The 23,468-nt window shown below is 47.5% G+C and overlaps 1 protein-coding gene across 1 annotated transcript; it reads left to right on the top strand.

Moving 5' to 3' along the window:
• Positions 1-9,209: 9,209 nt before the first annotated feature.
• LOC117052498 (sphingolipid delta(4)-desaturase/C4-monooxygenase DES2-like) lies at positions 9,210-22,598 on the top strand. The gene is made up of 3 exons (XM_033159484.1): positions 9,210-9,353; positions 12,974-13,716; positions 22,453-22,598. The coding sequence occupies exons 1-3, from the start codon at positions 9,272-9,274 to the stop codon at positions 22,594-22,596; spliced, it is 969 nt and encodes a 322-aa protein (XP_033015375.1). The 5' UTR covers positions 9,210-9,271; the 3' UTR covers positions 22,597-22,598.
• Positions 22,599-23,468: the final 870 nt, after the last annotated feature.

Raw genomic sequence — 23,468 nt, forward strand, 5'->3', positions numbered from 1 at the left:
GGCGCGGCTCCTGGCGCCCGCACCCGCTCTTCTTCTCTTCGGCGCTTCGGCTACGGCAGCCGTCAGCGGCCAGAATAGATTCGAGCGCGGCCGCTCCGGAGCCTGCGCGCGCAGAGATGGATGTTCTGGTCGCCTCGCCTGGAAAAGGATTCAGGGGGGGAAAGGGGACCCCAAATGATCCAGAGGATCCCCGCTTTGGAGAAAGGTTATACCCTGGGAATAAGTAATGATAAAAAATAAGGGAATAATAATAATATTTTTTTCAAATATGTTTATTGGTTTTACAATTTAATATTCCACACATTAATCATGTAATAATAATAATAATGATGATGATTATTCTTTCCAGTAGCTGCCCCCCTCCAACCCTCTTCACAGTGTCACAAGAATTCTAAGTTCCAGTTGCAGGTAGGTAGCCGTGTTGGTCTGCCATAGTCAAAACAAAATAAAAAATAAAAAAAATCCTTCCTGTAATAATAATAATAATAATAATAATAATAATAATAATAATAATAATAATAATTTATTTGTACCCCGCCCATCTGACTGGGTCTCCCCAGCCACTCTGGGCGGCTTCCATACATTTAAAATATCACAGTTTAAAAACTTCCCTAAACAGGGCTGCCTTCAGGTATTTTCTGAATGTCAGGTAGTTGTTTATTTCCTTGACCTGTGATGGGAGGGCGTTCCACAGGGCAGGCGCCACCACCGAGAAGGCCCTCTGCCTGGTTCCCTGCAGCTTTGCTTCTCGCAGTGAGGGAACCACCAGAAGGCCCTCGGCGCTGGATCTCAGTGTCCGGACTGAATGATGGGGGTGGAGATGCTCCTTCAGGTATACAGGATCAAGGCCACTTAGGGCTTTCAAGGTCAGCACCAACACTTTGAATTGTGCTCGGAAACGTACTGGGAGCCAATGTAGATCTCTCAGGACTGGTGTTATGTGGTCCCGGCGGCCACTCCCAGTCACCAGTCTAGCTGCCGCATTCTGGATTAATTGCAGTTTCTGGGTCACCTTCAAAGGTAGCCCCACGTAGAGCGCATTGCAGTAGTCCAAGCGGGAGATAACCAGAGCATGTACCACTCTGGTGAGACAGTCTGCGGGCAGGTAGGGTCTCATCCTGCCTACCAGATGGAGCTGGGAGACAGCCGCCCTGGACACAGAATGGACCTGCGCCTCCATGGACAGCTGTGAGTCCAGAATGACTCCCAGGCTGCGCACCTGGTCCTTCAGGGGCACAGTTACCCCATTCATTGTAGCACCATAGAATTCTTAATAAAAAAATAAAAAATAAATCCTTCCAGTAGTTGGTCTCTAAGGTGCTACTAGAAGGATTTTTTAAAAAAAATTATTAAGAATTCTAAGGTATCACAAATAAAAACGAATGTTCATAAAGCGTACGTAAGTACCTAAACCCCGTGTCTGAAATAGTGCAGGGGAGCAGTCCTGACCGCAAATATTTCCTCTGCGGGAGGAAATATCTTGGGAAAACCTCTCCCGATAGTTATTATTTTCACTTAACAAATCCTTCAGAGGCACCCGAAAGAGCACATTTTGTGCATGGATAGCGATAGGGGAGGTCTGTGTGACCATGGTTTATGGAACCAGGGTATGTACCATTTCAAAAGATGGCTCAGGCTGGCCAGGATAATGCAACCAGCAAGTATTATCAAGTATGATGTTGTAAGAGCGCACCCAATGAACAGGGAATATGACATGGAGGACAATAGGTAAAGGTAAAGGGACCCCTGACCATTAGGTCCAGTCGTGTCCGACTCTGGGGTTGCGGCGCTCATCTCGCTCTATAGGCCAAGGGAGCCGGCGTTTGTCCGCAGACAGCTTCCGGGTCATGTGGCCAGCATGACAAAGCCGCTTTCTGGCGAACCAGAGCAGCGCACGGAAACGCCGTTTACCTTCCCGCCGGAGCGGTCCCTATTTATCTACTTGCACTTTGATGTGCTTTCGAAGTGCTAGGTGGGCAGGAGCTGGGACCGAACAACAGGAGCTCACCCCGTCGCAGGGATTCGAACCGCCGAACTTCTGATCGGCAAGCCCTAGGCTCGGTGGTTTAACCCACAGTGCCACCTGGGTCCCTTGGAGGACAATACCAAATGCCTAAAAGACGCTGCTTCCTTGACATAAGTGAAGCCATGTTAGAAGTCATGAAGAAGAAGAAGAAGAAGAAGAAGAAGAAGAAGAAGAAGGGGGAGTTTGGATTTGATATCCCACTTTATCACTACCTGAAGGAGTCTCAAAGCAGCTCACATTCTCCTTTCCCTTCCTCCCCCTTCTGTGAGGTGAGTGGGGCTGAGAGACTTCAGAGAAGTGGGACTAGCCCAAGGTCACCCAGCAGCTGCATGTGGAGGAGTGGAGACACGAACCCGGTTCCCCAGATTGCGAGTCTGCCGCTCTTAACCACTACACCACCCTCTGGTGTCCACTGAGAGCAAAGCACATCGCTCCGCCCCCATGGAGCTTGCAATCTCACAGCAGATTGTCATTGCTGCTTTAATAAAACAAAACAAAATAAAAAATAAACAATCCCAGAACTGTGTGCATTAAGACCCAAATCAATGGATTCAAAAAACAAGAAAGGAGATCCCGACAAAACCGTAGGAAGAACTTTCTGACAGCAAGAGCCATTTGGCAGTGGAACTGACTCCCTTGGAAGGAAGAAGAGTTTGGATGTGATATCCCGCTTCATCACTACCCGAAGGATTCTCAAAGCGGCTAACATTCTCCTTTCCCTTCCTCCCCCACAACAAACACTCTGTGAGGTGAGTGGGGCTAAGTGACTTCAGAGAAGTGTGACTAGCCCAAGGTCACCCAGCAGCTGCATGTGGAGGAGAGGAGACGCGAACCCGGTTCACCAGATTACGAGTCTGCCACTCTTAGCCACTACACCACACTGGCTCTCAGTGTGAACAGAGAGAGGAGAATAAAACCCCCACCTCCACAGTATGTGAGTAGGAAAGACATTTTACACGATATTCAGACCAGGGTGTAAATTGCAGCTTGCAACTCTGTCATTAAAAGATAGCATCTACATAAGGAACATATGGAGCTTATCCATCCATCTTTGATATCCTTTGATATTCTTGTAAACAAGCTATTCTTAAAAAAAAAAAAAGATATTCTCGTAAAGAAGCTGGTAAAATGCGGGCTAGACAATGCTACCATTCAGTGGATTTGTAACTGGCTGACGGACCGAACCCAAAGGGTGCTCATGAATGGCTCCTCTTCATCCTGGAGAGAAGTGACTAGTGGGGTGCCACAGGGTTCTGTCTTGGGCCCAGTCTTATTCAACATCTTCATCAAGGACTTGGATGATGGGCTTGAGGGTAACCTGATCAAGTTTGCAGATGACACCAAATTGGGAGGGGTGGCTAATACCCCAGAGGACAGGATCACACTTCAAAATGACCTTAACAGATTAGAGAACTGGGCCAAAGCAAACAAGATGAATTTTAACAGGGAGAAATGCAAAGTACTACACTTGGGCAAAAAAAATGAAAGGCACAAATACAGGATGGGTGACACCTGGCTTGAGAGCAGCTCATGTGGAAAGGATCTAGGAGTCTTGGTAGACCATAAACTTGACATGAGTCAACAGTGTGATGCAGCAGCTAAACAAGCCAATGCAATTCTGGGCTGCATCAATAGGAGTATAGCGTCTAGATCAAGGGAAGTAATAGTACCACTATATTCTGCTCTGGTCAGACCTCACCTGGAATACTGTGTCCAGTTCTGGGCACCACAGTTCAAGAAGGATACTGACAAGCTGGAACGTGTCCAGAGGAGGGCAACCAAAATGGTCCAAGGCCTGGAAACGATGCCTTATGAGGAAAGGCTTAGGGAGCTGGGTATGTTTAGCCTGGAGAAGAGAAGGTTAAGGGGGGATATGATAGCCATGTTCAAATATATAAAAGGATGTCATCTAGAGGAGGGTGAGAGGTTGTTTTCTGCTGCTCCAGAGAAGCGGACACGGGGCAATGGATTCAAACTACAAGAAAGAAGATTCCACCTAAACATGAGGAAGAACTTCCTGACAGTAAGAGCTGTTTGACAGTGGAATTTGCTGCCCAGGAGTGTGGTGGAGTCTCCTCCTTTGGAGGTCTTTAAGCGGAGGCTTGACAGCCATCTGTCAGGAATGCTTTGATGGGGTTTCCTGCTTGGCAGGGGGTTGGACTGGATGGCCCTTGGGGTCTCTTCCAACTCTAGGATTCTATGATTCTATGAAGACCCAGGTATAAGATTAGGCAAACACCTCTGAAGTCCCACCACTCCAAGCACAATAGAACTTCCTTTGCATGTCTGGACCCCTTGGCAAGTCTGGGGATGGAATTATGCTTTCCTTGGCCAACAATCAGCTCAGCAATCTGAAGAAGTGTGCATGCACACAAAAGCTCATACCAAGAACAAACTTAGTTGGTCTCTAAGGTGCTCCTGGACGGAATTTTTTATTTTATTTTGTTTCAGCTCAGCAATTGTCACCATTGGGCACCTCCTGGAGTCCCTTTTCAAGGGCAAAATAGCGTTGGAATGGAGGAAACTGGCAAAGGAGTTGATTTTATATGATTTTTAAAGCTAGATAACTTCGCTGAGCTGTCAAATCGAAAGGATACATTTATGAATAATATTTGTAACATTTAACAACTTTAAAGATGTGCCCCCCCCTGTAATTTCCGTAACAGTGGAAATAAACCATCTATATCTATATATATATCTATAGAGAGAGATATAATATAAATGTTCCCATTGGGGGAGTGGCTGATGGGTGTGGAAAACCTGTTGACAACTGTTAACGACTGCAATTAGTCCTAAAGGAAAAAGCAAGGGTTGAGATGGCTAAAGATAGCTTTGTCATGTATAATGAGATAAGAATCCATTTCTGAAATTCCTTTGTATTAAGACAGCTACTTTGAGATCTTGTATAGAATGTCCTGGGGACTGAAGTTTTTGGCACTGTCGGCATTTGATTGCATACACAATGTTGGAAGATGAGCAATTAAATAGTCCTGAGATGGTATGTTTGATGTTGTTGGGGCCAGTAATGGTGTTGTCCGGGTTTATGTGGCAGCAATGTTGGCATCTGGGTAATAAACTCAGGTATAATAAACCTGGGTAATAAAAGGAGTTGCAATAAACCCAGATGCCAACTCTGTTCCCACATAAACCCGGACAACACCATTACTGGTCCCAACAACATCAAACACACCATCTCAGGACTATTTAATTGCTCACCTTCCAACATTGTGTATGCAATCAAATGCCAACAGTGCCCTTCAGCTCTCTATATTGGACAAACAGGCCAAACCCTACGCCAAAGGATAAATGGACATAAATCTGATATCAGGAATCACAAGACAGAGAAACCAGTAGGAGAACACTTCAGTCTCCCAGGACATTCTATAAAAGATCTCAGAGTAGCTGTCTTATTACAAAGGAATTTCAGAAATAGACTGGAAAGAGAAGTGGCTGAATTGCAGCTCATTACCAAACTCAAAACCACGGAGAGACCTGGTCTGAACAAAGACATTGGATTCTTATCTCATTACACATGACAAAGCTATCTTTAGCCATCTCACCCCTTGCTTTTTCCTGTAAGACCAAATGCAGTCGTTAACAGTCGGCAACAGGTTTTCCACACCTATCAGCTGATCACCCCTTCCCACCACCCTTCTGAGTAATACCCCTCCCCACTCCCTCACTATAGTTAAGGGTCTGGTGACTTCAGTTTCAGTGCATCTAAAGAAGTGTGCATGCACACGAAAGCTCATACCAAGAACAAACTCAGTTGGTCTCTAAGGTGCTACTGGAAAGAATTTTCTATTTTGTTTTAACCAATTCAATAATTCAACTATTCAACTATTCAGCCACAGCAACACGTGGCAGGTCAGCTAGTATATCATAAAGGCACCGCAGACTCCGCTGTGCCTCTTTGTTCCGAAAGGTAACAGAGACCCTAATAAGCATGTCTGGTACCCCTGGAATCTCACACCGCTCAGAGATTGGGGTGGTTTGTAAATTACCCCGAAACGGTCTGCCAATCCGGTTCTGAAAAGAAGCACGGTTAATTATGCATATCTCCCATTTTACAGCATGGAAACATTAAGGCTGATAGACAACGTGGAGTGCGCAGAGTTTGGAGTTTCACAGAACTGTTCATCGGCGGGAACAGAGTTACAAGCTACTGGAATTATAGCCTGTTCTCCGGAACATGAAATCTGCATGTCAGAAGAGGCAGAGACACGGAATCTGTTTTCCCAATGAATTTATAGGGGTAAGTTGTAACCAGCTAGCCTGGCTAAAGTTGTTGGACAGATATAGTTGGTTCTTGCGACAGCTCAGGGAACAACGCTGAAACCATCGCAGATGCATCCATTGACGGAGCCCCGATGCTGCTTGCCAACAGTGGATATCCAAATTGATAATTGTCCATGAGCCAGAAACATTATTATTTCTTTTTGATAGCCGAAGACCTTATTAAAATGATCGACCATGTTGGCTATTAGCAATAGATACACTACACTACACAGGAAAAAACAAGAGGTTGATTGTTTAAAACTTAAATGCATAATACTCGGTTTCGGACTGTAATTATCACACCCTGTTTCCAATTAAGGCCCCAAAGGGTTCAAACTGACCTGACCTGAAATAATTTCTGAAAACAACATGGAAAAATGCAGACAGCACAAAATCTCTAATTCATGCGAGAGGGGTCCACACACACACCCAGGTTTCACTTATGGATAAGTTTCACTGAAGGCAGCCCTGTTTGTGGAAGCTTTTAATATTTGATGAATTGTTGTATTTTAATATTTTGCTGGAAGCCCCCCAGAGTGGCTGGGGAAACCCAGCCAGATGGGCGGAGTATAAATAATAATATTCATTTATTTATTTGTTTATTTATTTATTTATTCATTCATTCATTCATTATTTGTTTGTTTGTTTGTTTATTCAGAGCATTTGTGCCCCGCTCTTCAGCCAAAAAGGCTCCCAGAGCAGTTTACATACAATCGGAACAAGACACTCCCTACCTTCAGCCTTACAATCTGGAAAAAGACACGGCACGCAAGGGGGAAAGGACGGGGAGGGAAGAGGAAAACCAAAATCACTGATTACCAAACAGCTGTCCCTATAAAGATCATTTCAGGGGCAAGGAGACGCCTGATAGCGGGGTGGGAGAGCTGGGGGGGGGGGGGGGAAGTCACATATGGCAGCCATTGTTCCACTTTGGTTTCACATAGTACATGGGTAGATGAGTCTAAAAAGCCCAGGACACAAATGTTCATGGCCCTCTAGAAGCTATGGTGGTTCCTTGAGCAGAAGCCATGTATTTAGCATTTACTCAGCGAGTGTATACTCAATTCTGACCAAACAAACAACCTGGAGCCAAATGTACATCAGTTTGACCCACCCACCCCCCATATCACACACACACACACACACACAGTCTATATATATATATATATATATATATATATATATATATATATATATATATATATATTCCCATTTCATGTACGCTGGAAACCTATGTTCTCTGTAACCGCTGCAACAGCATCAAATTAGTAACAGCATCAAATTAGTAACAGCATCAAATTAGGACAAAGCGTAACTTGACCATCAAGGAAGGATCTGGCATAATAAAAAATATAAAAAACCTCACCTGTCATACCTAAAATAAAGGATAAAGGGGGTGGGGAGTGGCGCGCCTATTATACCTCACCAGCAAAAGGAATGAAGACTCGCAACAGCATCCAATAGAAAGGCGGATTGCCTGCTGACGTCATCAGACCTGCGCCGACAAATAATGCCCCGTCCACCATTTTATAACTGCCAAGGACTTTCTGACACAAACTGCTTAGTGGAAATGTGGGGGAAAGACGGAGCAGGAGGCAGGGCAGTTGCGGAAGAGAGGGGGGAGGGGAAAAAGGCGGGAGCGAAATAAGCCCAAGGCTGCCTGAGAGGTCGCAGGGAGTAAGACCGGCTCTGAGGGGATTTTGTCGCTGGGGTGGGGGAGAATGCTCTTTTTAATGGCGTAGAGCATGGGGCCAGTTAATTGTGAGGAGGAGGGTCTTTGTGTGGTGGTGGGGCACTTTTACAGTAAAAAAACCACAGCAAGGCCCACAGTAGGCCTCCATAAGGTGCCCAGTGCCCTCACTTAAAATGGCCGCTGCACACTCACAGGCATTTTACAATTTCCCAAGTGCCCTCACCTCAAATGGCTGCCGCAGCTTCGCATGTTCAACACACACAGTCCCAAGTGATCAATACCACCGACCAATGTGTTCTTTTATGTGAAATGCATCTCTGGGTTATTTGTGGGGCATAGGAATTCGTTCATTCACATGGTCTGAGGGACAGCGGACCGGCCCACGGCTGAAAAAGGTTGCTGACCCCTGCTCTAGAGGGACAGGGAAGAACGAAAACAGGAGCTTCCAGAATAATCTCGGGGTCAGAATTTTAAAAAGCAAAACACCCCACAGCAACGCGTGGCCGGGACAGCTAGTAGAACCATAATACCATAGAACTGTAGATTTGGAAAGGACCCCAAAGGCCCTCTAGTTCACCCCCTGCAAATATGCCCATAAAACCTTCGCGCACACCCCTTATTTGATTTAATAGCCTCAAACACGAAGAAAATGCTCCGAGTGTATTTCACCCTTCCCACTGTATGCAAGTCTCATGGTCACACTGTCGCTAATGATCTGCACAACAGTCTTTAAACAAAACCCACCCATCATTCAAAAGAGTAATTACAAAAACCAACTACAGCAATACACAGTTAAGACACAAACCACACCTTCCTAAACATGGCCCAAAACGCTGAAATCTTTCTTCACAGAGCAGAGTCACTACAGCCCCTTGATTTTAACAATTACCCTTGACTGACAGCTACAGGTTCCCCTGGCAGGACAATATCTCCTTTTTCCAGACGATGCAAACCAGAACTGCACACTGTTCCTTTCGAATATAGCAAATCGTCCTCTTCGCCGTAGAGGAGTTAGTCCCGTGTGATAATGACACACTTTCCGAAGTGCAAATCTATTCCGGCTCACCCACCGTTGCCCACAGAGTTAGGAATTCCTCAGAGAGAGCAAACTGGTTGAGCGGGTGCCTTGGTCCAGCAGGTTGGACAGGATTTGGGTTCAACGAAAGTAGTCTTGGAGGCATCACCTCACCCTCAGCTGTGGGGAGCACACCCCAAGGGACTCTCCATAAAAGCGGGGAGAGTCTTCTTGAGTCAGTCTCAGAGAGGTCCTTCCCATGGGTAACACCGGGAGCAGAGATGACTTTGAGTGGGTCTACACGGAGCAACCCCACACGAGCAGAAGGAAGGAGATCCTGGGTGAGGTTGTAGGTGGAGGACTCTGCCAAGGGGAGAGACTGGAGGGTGGGCGAAGTGGGTGAAGTGGGACAAGCCGGGCAGGGAACTGGACCAACATGGCTACCAGCCACAAGCAGGGCCGGATTGAGGTTTGATGAGGCCCTCAGCTCCTGAAGGTAATGGGGCCCTTTCTATGTCCAGCTGTCCTTTGTCAACAGCAAATGGTCGCTGCTTTTTGTGTTGAGTACAGTATGCTATATGGTGATTTATGGACCTACTAGGTATCTCAAGCCATTTGCACATTCCCAAATATGTATTTTATCAAAGTAATTGCTGAGCTGAAATACAATTAAGAAGAAGCATATTAATAGTGAAATAGAAGGACAGATCCTGAAGTTGAGGCTCCAGTACTTTGGCCACCTCATGAGAAGAGAAGACTCCCTGGAAAAGACCCTGATGTTGGGAAAGATGGAGGGCACAAGGAGAAGGGGACGACAGAGGACGAGATGGTTAGACAGTGTTCTCGAAGCTACCAACATGAGTCTGACCAAACTGCGAGAGGCAGTGAAGGATAGGCGTGCCTGGCGTGCTCTGGTCCATGGGGTCACGAAGAGTCGGACACGACTGAACGACTGAACAACAACAATTATTAACTTCCCCATGTCTGCAGTCATAGGATTGTTATCTCTCAAATGATGGTGTATCTTTTAATTCCACGGAGTGGGAAGTGGGAAGTGACGGAAGACAGGATGTTTGTCTTACTGTGTTCCGTGAAGTGGGACTATTGTTCTTTGTTTATTTTTCTTTGCTGTCTGATGCTAGAGAGAGAGGGAGCCATGTTGCACTGCTCCGTGTGTGTTGTGTATATGTAAATAAAGTAGATTAGCCAAAATGCTGAGTTGCTGAGGTCCAGTATATCTGAAGGAGAGTCTCCACCCCCATCGTTCTGCCCAGACACTGACATCCAGTGCCGAGGGCCTTCTGGTGGTTCCCTCACTACGAGAAGCCAAGTTACATGGAACCAGGCAGAGGGCCTTCTTGGTGGTAGCACCCGCCCTGTGGAACGCCCTCCCACCAGATGTCAAAGAGAAAAACAACTACCAGACTTTTAGAAGACATCTGAAGGCTGCCCTGTTTAGGGAAGCTTTTAATGTTTAATAGATTATTGCATTTTAATGTTCTGTTGGAAGCTGCCCAGAGTGGCTGGGGAAACCCAGCCAGATGGGCAGGGTAGAAATATTATTATTATTATTATTATTATTATTATTATTATTATTATTATTATTAACGCATGCTGCGAACACTCTGAGGACCCCTAAGTGTGCTGATGCTTCTTGGTATCAGTCGCTGTGATGTTCGGGCAGAAGAAAGCTTTTGAAGCTCCCGAACGAATGAACAGGAGGGAGAGAATATGCCAGCTGGGCATGTGTCTCTGCCAGGGTCCTACATGAGAGTAGGGCGCTCCTTTAGTCCAGGAAATGGCATGCAATTCAGCAACTCTTCCCAGCAGCTCTTGCCAGGAGTGAAGATCCTTGCCTTGCACCCCTCCTAAGGCTCCTCCTCTCCCGGATGTTTCCCAAGTAGTCCCAAACTGCATCTGCACACCTCTGGCCTTTGCTCTGCTCTGTTCATTATCCTGCGGGTTCTTGGAGACCAGTGGGGAGGAGAGCTTGTTGCAGCTGCAGGGGGATGCTCCTGGGATGCTTCAACGATCTCTAGACCCCCCTCCTCTGCTTCACCATCGGAGTCTGAACTGCTCTCTGTCACAAGCTCCTCCTTCTCACTAAACCCTGTTGTCCCTTCCGTATCCAGCATCTCTTCTCAAGCTTCCTCCTCTGACCTCTCCTCAGTGTCCCACCACCAGTCCCCGGGCTCCGAGTCTTCCCCCTTTGGGATCTCCCTTGGGGGTTCCCCAGCTGGCACCTTCCACCTCTCCTCTGCATCCAACCAGCCCCTGACAGCAAGATCCCCCGATGGGAAGCCCACAAGCCTATATACCGTATTTTACGCTCCATAAGACGCACTTTTTCCCTCCTGAAATGGACGGGGAAATCGCTGTGCGTCTTATGGAGCGAAGGCTTCGCTCCCACTGCCTCCCCCCATCCCCCGTCGCGTTCGGCGGAAGGTGGGGGGAGGCAGCAGCGATGTTGCCGGATCATGCCAGCACCTCCGTTCACCGAAAGAAGCTTCTTTCGGCGAGCGGAGCTGCTAGCACGATCCAGCAACATCTCCGCTGCTTCCCCCGACCTCCCGCCGAACACGACGGGGGATGGGGGGAGGCGGCGGGAAGCGAAGGGGATGTTGGTGGATCGTGCCAGCAGCTCCGTTCACGGAGCTGCTAGCATGATCCACCAACACCTCCGCCGCCTCCCCCCACGTCCCGCCTAACGCGACGGGGGATGTGGGGAGGCGGCGGGAAGAGAAGGGGATGTTGGTGGATCGTGCCAGCAGCTCCGTTCACGGAGCTGCTAGCATGAACCACCAACATCTCTGCTGCCTCCCCCCACGTCCCGCCGTATTCGGCGGGAGGTGGGGGGAGGCAGCTGCGATGCCTGCTTTTGGGATCGGTGGGCGGCAGGGAGGTTGGTAGAGGATTTCCTCCACCACCCCACGCGCTGCCCGCCGATCCCAAAAGGATCGGTGCAAGGCACGGGGTGGTGGAGGAAACAGCGGGGATGCTGCTGCTTTCTCCACCACCCTGCACCCCGATGCCAAAAGCAGGCTTATCCCCTGTTGCTTTAAAGGGACATGGGGAGGAGGGGAGAAACCTTCTCCCCTCGTCCCCATGTCCCTTTAAGGAAGCGGGGATGAGCCGCTGTGAAGGGAGAAGGGGCTTCCCCTCCAGCACTCCCCTCCGTGTTTTTTAGAGGAGGAAAACCAGGAAAATATTTTTTCCCTGGTTTTTCCCCTTTAAAAAACAAGTGCGTCTTGTGGTCCGGAGCGCCTTATGGACCGAAAAATACGGTATATGCAGTGGTACCTCGGTTTACGAACTTAATCCATTCAGGAAGTCCGTTCTTAAACCAAAACCATTCTTAAACCGAGGCACGCTTTCCCTAATGAGGCCTCCCGCCACCGGTGCCCTTCCACCGTTCGGATTCCATTATTAGACCGAGGTAAAGTTCACAAACCTGGACACTACTTCTGGTTTTGCGGAGTTTGTAAACCGAATCGTTCATAAACAGGGCTGTTCTTAAACCGAGGTACCACCGTATATAATTTTTATCAAATTTTGTTTTACAATTTTAAATACTCATTTTACATCCTTAAGATACCAATGGCTTCCTTTCTTCTCTTTCCATGGTTCATTTTACATATCGTAAATCCCTGCCTGTTTTTCAAAAACTATACCAATCGGTGTCCCATTATTGCACCCATCAAAACTTGTTTGCGCTGTTGGATTTATCTTAAGGCTGCCAGCGTTTTCAGCTGTACACAATCGTTTCCCGTATGATCAATAAACATTTTCCATTCTTTTTTTAAGCGTACGTTTTTCTTGTTCTCTTATTCCATATGTTAAGTCTGCGAGCTGTGCTTAATCTGTCAACTTAAGTTGCCGCTCTTCGTGAGTTGGGACCTTGCTGGTTTTCCATTCCTGGGCTAACGATTCCCCCTCTCGCCCCTCTTTTCCTCCACAACAGCTAAGTACCCGGAGATCAAGAAGCTGATGGGCCCCGATCCCAAAATGAAGTGGGTGGTGACCCTCATGGTCCTGACTCAGATTCTCGCCTGCTACCTGGTGATGGGCTTGCCTTGGAAGTGGGTCTTCTTCTGGGCCTACGCCTTTGGGGGCTGCGTCAACCACTCGATGACGCTGGCCATCCACGACATCGCCCACAACGTGCCTTTCGGCAACAAGAGGGCCAGGTGGAACCGCTTCTTCGGCATGTTCGCCAACCTGCCCATCGGCTTCCCCTACGCCACCTCCTTCAAGAAGTACCACGTCGACCACCACCGCTGCCTGGCCATGGATGGGCTGGACGTCGACGTCCCCACCGAGTTCGAGGGGCGGTTCTTCAACACCCCGCTGAGGAAGGTCCTCTGGCTCTTCCTGCAGCCCCTCTTCTACGTCCTGCGGCCACTCTGCATCAACCCCAAGCCTGTCTCCAAGATGGAGGTCATCAACACAGCTGTGCAAATGGGCTATAACCTCCTCATATACAGCTTGTGGGGGTTCAAGCCCCTGGTCTACATGGTCGCCGGTTCCGTCTTGGCCATGGGCCTCCACCCCTTCTCTGGGCACTTCATCGCTGAGCACTACATGTACGCCAAGGGTTACGACACGGTCTCCTACTACGGGCCCCTGAACTGGGTCACCTTCAACGTGGGCTACCACATGGAGCACCACGACTTCCCCAGCATCCCAGGAAGCAGGTTGCCACTGGTAAGGCCAGCAGATTCCCTCGGGTTGCCGTCGCGTAGAGCCTCCCAGGCTCGGTGTAGCAGAGGGGGGGATCCGCCGAGGGCGAGTGGGGTCTCACCAACGGCAGACTTCTCCCAGCCCTTGCCAAGGCTGGAGTCAGATGCAGCTCGGGGCGAAGAGGCAGCGTCCGTTGTGGGCAATGTTAACTCTTTAGTCCAGGAAGCGGCATGCGACTCGGCTGCCCTTCCCAGCAGGTCTTGCCCCTACAGAGCAGCTGCCGCCGGGACCTCAAGGCCCCTGCCTTCCATCCCTCCGAACGCTCCTGGGAAAGTGGGGAGGCGGGACTTTCGGACAACACCAGAGTGCAAGGATTTGTCGCTGCTCCTGCCGTGAGAAATCAACCGGTCGTGGGAGGGATCCTGGACGTTGTGTAGGGCCGGATTGAGGTTTGATGGGGCCCTCAGCTACTGAAGGTAATGGGGCCCTTTCTATGTCCAGCTGTCCTTTGTCCACAACAAATGGTTGCTGGGTTTTTGTGTGTGCTGAATATATGCTATATGGTAATTTATGGACCTTGTAGGTATCTCAATAATAGGCATGATGCAAACTATTAATAATTACAAATAGCAGAATGTAGGCACCCTATATATAGAAAGGAGCAAACCAGTGATGTTTTCGGGATCAGGCTAGCAGGCGGGGCCCATGACTTACATCATAGGAGCCTACACAACACAAAACACGGTTGCTGTATGTAGGTTTTATTTTATTTGTTTTTTTATATTTTGGATATGTACATCTAGGGTTTTTTTTGGGGGGGCCCAAGAGAGTGGGGCCCTAAGCTAGAGCTTGTTTAGCTTATACGTAAATCCAGCATCCGACGACAGAGGATGAGATGGTTGGACAGTGTTCTCGAAGCGACTGGCATGAGTTTGGCCAAACTGCGGGAGGCAGTGAAGGAAAGGCGTGCCTGGCGTGCTCTGGTCCATGGGGTCATGAAGAGTCGGACACGACTGAACAACTGAACAACAACAACAACAACAAAATCCGGCACTGGCTTTGGGTCTCCCGTTGCCCCCAGCAATGCTCACTAGGTACTTAGCAAGGGCCGCATGCGTGTTGGACCACGCTGTCCTAGCGAAACGTATTGCGTGCCTTCAAAAGGCAGGGTGCATGACACACATATAAGCAACTAAGCAGTTGAAGAGTGTACTGTTTGACCGCCCAGCCTGTTTGGTCCCATTGCCTGTTGATCATATCTTGCAATATTCTGGGGAAAACCCCACGCTAATTATTTGCATTCATGCAGCCCAGACTATGTAGGCATTGAGAAAACAGTATAGTCCCTGCCTGCCATCCCCCAGTCCAAAACAGGATGTGCAAAGGGCGTCCTTATTACTACAACAGTTAATTATAATGGTGATAATATTTCAACATATTATTTAGGAATAGGAATAGGAATATTATTGGCCAAGTACATTTTCCAACATACTTGGAATTTGTTTCGGCTACATTGCAATGTAAACATACAGACACTGTTCCTCTCACAATACAAAGAAGCAAAGAAACCCCACCCATAATTTACCTCCCCTTCAGCTATACAACTACGAATTTAACAATTTAATGGCACAAGGGAAAAAAACTATTCTTGTGCCTGGCCGATTTTGTATATGAAGTCCTGTAGCGACGTCCAGATGGAAGTAAATCAAGCAGATGATGACCGGGATGTAAAGGATCTGCTACAATTCTCTCTGCTCTCTTCCTAACTCGGGTAGCATAAATTGTCTCTATTGAAGGCAAGCTAACACCAATTACCCTTTCTGCAATTCTTACAGCTCGTTGGAGCCTTTTCTTGTCTCTCTTGGAGGCTGTACCATACCAAGCTGTTCTAGAATTACAGAGAACAGTTTCAATGATGCCTCTGTAGAATTGGATCAACACTTCCTGGGACAATTTAAATTTCCTTAGTTGACGCAGGAAATACAGCCTCTGGTGGACCTTTTTAATAATACTATTGATGTTGCTTGACCAATTTAAGTTATAAGAAATTATAGAGCCCAGGAACTTAAAGGACTCTACTACCTCAACCATGTTACAAAGAATGGAAAGTGGTGGCAGGACGGAAGAGTGCCTTCTGAAATCAATTACCATTTCTACTGTCTTTTGGGTATTTAGTACCAAATTATTTTCGTTTATTTACATTATTATTGTTTATTCAGCCTCACAACAGCCCTATGAGGTAGGCTAGGCAAAGAGATGGTGACTGGCCCCCAAGGTCACCCAGTGAGCTTTACAGCTGAGTGGGGATTCAAACCTAGATCTCCCAGGTCCTAGTCCAGCACTCTAACCACTACGCAACACTGTGTCTCATGTAAGCCCAAGGCAGCTCTCAAACTACTGAACCCATTATTATTATTATTATTATTATTATTATTATTAGGAAGAAGAAAAGGTCACATTCATCACGAAATAGCCAAAAACTAGAGTGGCCGCTTGTGCATTGCATAATAATAATAATAATAATAATAATAATAATAATAATAATAATAACAGGGAAAGGAAACACATTGAAAAACAGGGCACAAATTTACATCCATTGTGAATATGCTAATTTATTGTTGTTGTTCAGTCGTTCAGTCGTGTCTGACTCTTCGTGACCCCATGGACCAGAGCACGCCAGGCACCCCTATCCTCCACTGCCTCCCGCAGTTTGGCCAAACTCATGTTAGTAGCTTCGAGAACACTGTCCAACCATCTCATCCTCTGTCGTCCCCTTCTCCTTATGCCCTCCATCTTTCCCAACATCAGGGTCTTTTCCAGGGAGTCTTCTCTTCTCATGAGGTGGCCAAAGTACTGGAGCCTCAACTTCAGGATCTGTCCTTCCAGTGAGCACTCAGGGCTGATTTCTTTAAGGGTGGATAGGTTTGATCTTCTTGCAGTCCATGGGACTCTCAAGAGTCTCCTCCAGCACCAGAATTCAAAAGCATCAATTCTTTGGTGATCAGCCTTCTTGATGGTCCAGCTCTCACTTCCATACATTACTACTGGGAAAACCATAGCTTTAACTATACGGACCTTTGTCGGCAAGGTGATGTCTTTGCCTTTTAAGATGCTAATTTATAAAGCGATGCAAATTTAGAAATATACTGCATTTCGCCACAGAGGGGGAAACCGAAGCCATGTGGTTTGTGTTCCTGCCTGCTGTTCAGGTGCCGTTCACTGTTGAGGGGGAAATCAATTCACCTTGCGGTTCGTTACCGGGTGGGAAAGGTTTGCCTGAAACAGATAAAGGCCAGAAATCAAAGCAGAGACTCCATGAAAAGGGAGGTCTTTAATGCTGCTTCATTAAATGTCCAGTTCTTAGAGGCAAAGAAAGGTGGTTTCATTGTACAAATGAATGTACAAGTATGAATTTTTCTGTTGCCAGGGAGGTTTTTTTTTTTTTTAACATGCTAACACCTCAAACAGTCACCTGCAATTACTTTACTAAGAGATCAGAAGCAGGATGACCTAGTTCAGGAAAGATAACCTTTCGAAATAATCAAAAGGCGTGTGGCATTTTGTGAATTTGCTGGAATTTCGAAAGTTGGGGAAATACCAGCGTGGGGCGGAGTGGCCTCCCAACTAATTGATTCAGCTTCCTGTCAATTTAGTGTAATCCATCCTGCCAATGTGACTGAGCTGTCTGGAAGCTGTCTTGATCTTAGGGTTGTGAGTTCGAGTCCCACGCTGCGCAAAAAGACTCCTGCATCGCAGGGGGATGGGCTAGATTACCCTCATGGTCCCTTCCAACTCTACAGTTCTATGATTCTATAATAAGATTCTGCACATATCCTGGCACCCAAAAGGTGGGAGACATACAGTCCGACATCATCAATTTTAGCCGCTCTGAAGCGTTGATTTTTCTGCCGCCTTGCAAGGCAAAAAAACAAAGTTCTAAGCTGTGTGTGTGTGTGTGTGTGTGTGTGGAGAAGGAAAGGCTCAGCAGAAAAACTTCCACAAATCCTGAGTGGAATCTCTTTAAGATGTTTGGATGGCGCCATGTACGCCTCCTTCTGACTGTCTGGCCAGAGTGGCGCATGCTCTGGTTATCTCCCGCTTGGACTACTGCAATGCGCTCTACGTGGGGCTACCTTTGAAGGTGACCCGGAAACTGCAATTAATCCAGAATGCGGCAGCTAGACTGGTGACTGGGAGCGGCCACCGGGACCACATAACACCGGTCCTTAAAGACCTACATTGGCTCCCAGTATGTTTCTGAGCACAATTCAAAGTGTTGGTGCTGACCTTGAAAGCCCTAAACGGCCTCAAAGGCCCAGTAGACCTGAAGGAGCATCTCCACCCCAATGTTCAGCCCGGACACCTGGGTCCCATCTCCGAGGGCCTTCTGGCGGTTCCCTCACTGCGAGAAGGGAGGTTACAGGGAACCAGGCAGAGGGCCTTCTCAGTGGTGGCACACGCCCTGTGGAATGCTCTCCCATCAGATGTCAAGGAAATAAACAACTATCTGACATTTAGAAGACATCTGAAGGCATCCCTGTTTAGGGAAGCTTTCAATGTTTAATAGATTATTGCAATTTAATGTTCTGTTGGAAGCCGCCCAGAGTGGCTGGGGAAACCCAGCCAGATGGGTGGGGTATAAATAATAAATTATTATTATTATTATTATTATTATTATTATTATTATTATTATTATTATTATTATTGATGCATGCTGCGAAGACTCTGTGGACCCATAAGTGTGCTGATGCTTCTTGGTATCAGTCGCTGAATGAATCATTGTATTTTAATATTTTGTTGGAAGCCGCCCAGAATGGCTGTGGAAACCCAGCAAGATGGGCAGGGTATAAATTATTATTATTATTATTATTATTATTATTATTATTATTTACTTCCGGCAACTCCTGCTGCCAAGGTGGTGCCAAATGCATAGCTCTGCTTTCCTTTGGATCACATCAGCAAGGCTTTTTTGGGGGTGTCTTGTCATCTGGGCAGCCCAGGACCTCTTGCGCCTCGGAGAGGTCACTTCAATGTTGCTAACAGAATTTTGACTTGAGCTGCACTCCATTGTCTCTGGAGACAAACGGGTGGCAGCTATTATCTAAACAGTGCTTTTGCGGTCTACTTGGTATGAAAAGTTGGAGCGCCGGCTAATTGAAAACAAAGGCAGAGTCGACTTCAAGGGAAGCGCTATTTTAAATAATGCAAATAGGGAGAGCCTTTTTCTTTTAACCCCGGGCAGGTGCTATCTGATTCAGCGGGAAGGAGGAAGCGTCTTGGCAAGGCAATTTGCTTTTTGGTTTCTGGTTCCAGGGTGCCAGGAGTAATCTTCATAGCTTCAAGGCTCTTTCCCTCTGTAGGGCTATTGGTTTTTAAACCAGGCTTGGACCAGAGACAACCGTTCGAATAGAGCCAAAAAATAAAATAAAAATACACCATTAAAACACCCAAGACCCTCAGTTACTGAAACAATTTGGACCTCCTGCAAAATGTTGCCGTGCAGAGTGCTCCTCTGCAGTATCCAAGCCAGCCAGCCATTTCATCTCCCTTTCCCAGATACTCCGTTCCGTTCCGTTCCCCTCCCCTCTGCCTCCAGTTCTCTGTTTCCACCTCCAACATTAAAACGAAGGACTAAAAGCATTCTTGATCCTCACCGGGCAGCTTTTGATACCCCCTTTCCATAGAGTTTGTGTTTTTTCCTCCGAGAGAGGGCACGGATTGCAAACCCCTTAAGGCCGGGTGGTGTTGCTTTGCCCGCATAAGGAGCAGCAGTTGGGAGAATGAGCTACGTACCATGTCCTGGTTAGAAATACAGTATTGCTACTTATCTGTTTTTGCTATAAACAGGGGCGTAGCAAGCCTCTGCGCTGCCAGGGGCGGCAGCGGCGCAGAGGCACCCCCCTGGGGGAGGGTCACGGCGCATGCATCGTGACGTCACGACGCACGTGGATGCCGCTGAAAGGGGGAAATTCCCTCTTCCAGCGGCTTTTTTTCTGTGCGAGGGGCGGGCCAGCGAGGAGGGGGCATCATGCCAGGGACAAGCGTGACGCCCCCTCCTCGCTGGCCCGCCCCTCGCGCTGAAAAATAGCCGCTGGAAGGGGGGGAAAGGCGGCATGTCCCCGTTCGGGGCCCGCCTGGCGGGGCGGGGTGAGGGGGCCGGCCGAAGTGTCAACCCCCCTCCCCTGGAACCCAGGGAGAACCGCCCCCACCCCCCCTTGCTACGCCCCTGGCTATGGAACTGCCGGGCACCACATTTTAAGGCGGATGGCGTGCAGAGGAGGGCGACCAAGGTGACCAAGGGCCTGGAAACCACGCCTTATGAGGAACGGTTGAAGGAGGTGGGCATGTTTAGCCTGGAGAGGAAGAGACTGAGAGGAGATATGATAGCCATCTTCAGACATCTTAAGGGCTCTCACAAGTAAGAGGGAGTAAGCTTGTTTTCATAGAATCCTAGAGTTGGAAGAGACCCCAAGGGCCATCCAGTCCAACCCCCTGCCAAGCAGGAAACACCATCCAAGCATTCCTGACAGGTGGCTGTCAAGCCTCTGCTTGTTGTTGTTGTTGTTGTTCAGTCGTTCAGTCGTGTCCGCCTCTTCGTGACCCCATGGACCAGAGCACGCCAGGCACGCCTATCCTTCACCGCCTCCCGCAGTTTGGCCAAACTCATGTTAGTAGCTTCAAGAACACTGTCCAACCATCTCATCCTCTGTCGTCCCCTTCTCCTTGTGCCCTCCATCTTTCCCAACATCAGGGTCTTTCCCAGGGAGTCTTCTCTTCTCATGAGGTGGCCAAAGTACTGGAGCCTCAACTTCAGGATCTGTCCTTCTAGTGAGCACTCAGGGCCGATTTCCTTGAGAATGGATAGGTTTGATCTTCTTGCAGTCCATGGGACTCTCAAGAGTCTCCTCCAGCACCATAATTCAAAAGCATCAATTCTTCGGCGATCAGCCTTCTTGATGGTCCAGCTCTCACTTCCGTACATTACTACTGGGAAAACCATAGCCTCTGCTTAAAGACCTCCAAAGAAGGAGACTCCACCACACTCCTTGGTTTTCTCCTGTTCTGGACGGTAGGACTCAAACCCATGGTTTCAACTGACAAGAAAGGAGATTATTGGCTCACCCGCACTTCAGGAAAAATGAAATAAAATAAAAAATTCCTTCCAGTAGCACCTTAGAGACCAACTAAGTTTGTTCTTGGCATGACCTTTCGTGTGCATGCACACTTCTTCAGGAAGTTCTCCTCCCACACCTCCTGTTCTGGGGGAAACCGGTCCTTTAGTGCTAAATCAGAGCAAATGTCAACCCTGAGAAAACCTGAATTTCCTGTTTGCTCTAACTGAGCGATAAAGAGCAGGGGGCAAGAGGAAATGTGTCTGAGCCTCTGACTAAACATTAGGAGGAACCTTCTGGTGGTAAGAGTTGTTCAACAGTGGAACAGACCACCTAATGTGTTGGACTCTCCTTTATTGCAGATTTTTCAACCAACAGGTGGCCATCTGTCAGGGATTCTTTAGCTGGGCTTCCTGCTATGCAGGGGCTTCGACTACAGGTGAAACTCGAAAAATTAGAATATCGTGCAAAGGTTCATTTCTTTCAGTAATTCAACTTAAAAGGTGAAACTAATATATGAGATAGACTCATGACATGCAAAGCGAGATATGTTATGTCAAGCCTTTATTTGTTATGATTGTGATGATTATGGCGTACAGCTGCAGAGAACCCCAAATTAACAATCTCAACTTTGGGGTTTTCACCAGCTGTACGCCATAATCATCACAATTATAACAAGCAAAGGCTTGACGTATCTCGCTTTGCATGTCGTGAGTCTATCTCATATATGAAACTCCGGTAGCTAATGAAAACAATTGCTTACATAAATGGACTTTCCCACAATATTCTAATTTTTCGAGTTTCACCTGTAGATGACTCCTGGAGCCCCGTTCAACTGTACATTTCTACGAATCTATGAAACCGTGAATGAAAAAAATAATAGCCGTTCAATGAAGCAAATCACGTCCCTTTTCCATGTGCGTGCAAAAGAGTCTTGAATCATTTGGATCTTTTTCCTTTTGAAAGATAGTAAGTAGAGTCATAGAATCACAGAACTGTAGGGACCTCCAAGGGTCATCCAGTCCAACCCCCTGCAATGCACGAATCTCAGCTAAAGCATCCACGAGAGATGACCATCCAGCCTCTGCTTAAAAACCTCCAGGGAAGGAGAGTCCACCACGTCTCGCGGGAAACCGTTCCACTGTGGAACATGTGCTCATTAATATATGCGCACATTATGAAAGTGAATTGAGCTGTGATTTCAGCGTATCTCAGTTCTAGCCCAGAACACATCAGTTGGGGAGGTTCCACTTCCCCAGAACCTGACTTGAACTCAGATCCCATCATCGGCGGCATCAGGGGAGTCTTTAGCATATGCGCCGCCGGGGTGCAAAGATCCGCCCAGCGCCCCAGTTTGACAAGCACCGCCGTTGCGATCTTTGGTAAATGAACACACCAAGTCCTTTAGTGAAACAGCAGGTGTACATTTTGGTAATACCTAGGTATATATGGATTTTGTTTTTCTAGCTCGTTCAAAATTATTTATTATTTCATCACAGGTAGATAGTTAGTTAAGAGCTTAGGCGGCTTCAGCAGTGGGTGCCCACCAGAATTTTCACCCCCAGGCAAAGACAGCCCTGATTGGCATACGCCCCTCGTTCTTCTGTTTCTGTCTGATTTTTGAGTGTTTCAATGTTTTTCCTTCCAGGTGAGGAAAATCGCCCCGGAGTATTACGACAACCTTCCCTACCACAACTCCTGGATCCTTGTGCTTTGGGATTTTGTTTTCAAAAGTGAGCTGGGGCTCTTTTCCCGCGTGAAGAGGACCTCCAAGGGGGACAAGACCTTATGAAGGTGGAGGGAACGGTGGAAGAGCCTACTGGATCAGGCCAATGGCCCATCTACTCCACTATTCCACTATCCTGTTCTCACAGTGGCCAACCAGATGCCCCATAATTCCTGCAGTTTCCGACAACTGCTGTGCAGAAACATTGCTGCCTCCGATTGTGGAGGCAGAGCATTGCAGCCCTCTCCTCCTCCTCCGTGATTTTGTCTAATCTTCCTCTGAAGCCACTCAAGATGGTGGCCACCGCTGCCTCCTGTGGCAGGGAGTTCCACAGTTTAACTCTGCACTGCTACTTCCTTTCATGTGTCCTGAATCTTGCAACTGAAACTTCGTTGGATGTCCACAAGTTCCAAATGTTGGGAGGAGTCAGAGAGATTCCTGGGCACAATAAATTGATCTGAAACGTATTTCCAGTTTCTCATGGAAGCTCCTAACGGGGATGGAGTCGTGTGCCTCTTACCTCCAGGGACCGTCAACATGGCAGCGTCGTGGGGCTAGGAATCAAAACGGCGGTATCGTGGGCCTACGAATTTCTCATAATAATAATAATAATAATTTATTACTTGTAACACTCCCATCTTACTGGGTTGCCCCAGCCATTCTCCAACATATATGTTGTTGTTGTTGTTCAGTCGTTCAGTCGTGTCCGACTCTTCGTGACCCCATGGACCAGAGCACGCCAGGCATGCCTATCCTTCACTGCCTCTCGCAGTTTGGCCAAACATATATAAACACATAATAAAAAATTAAACATTGAACAGCTTCCGTATACAGGGCTATCATCATCAACTATTGTCAAATTCTACCATGACTCAGTTACAGGTGGGTAGCCGTGTTGGTCTGCCATAGTCAAAACAAAATCAAAAATTCTTTGATTT

Source organism: Lacerta agilis, chromosome 8, assembly GCF_009819535.1.
Source record: "Lacerta agilis isolate rLacAgi1 chromosome 8, rLacAgi1.pri, whole genome shotgun sequence".
NCBI classification, from domain to species: Eukaryota; Metazoa; Chordata; class Lepidosauria; order Squamata; family Lacertidae; genus Lacerta; species Lacerta agilis.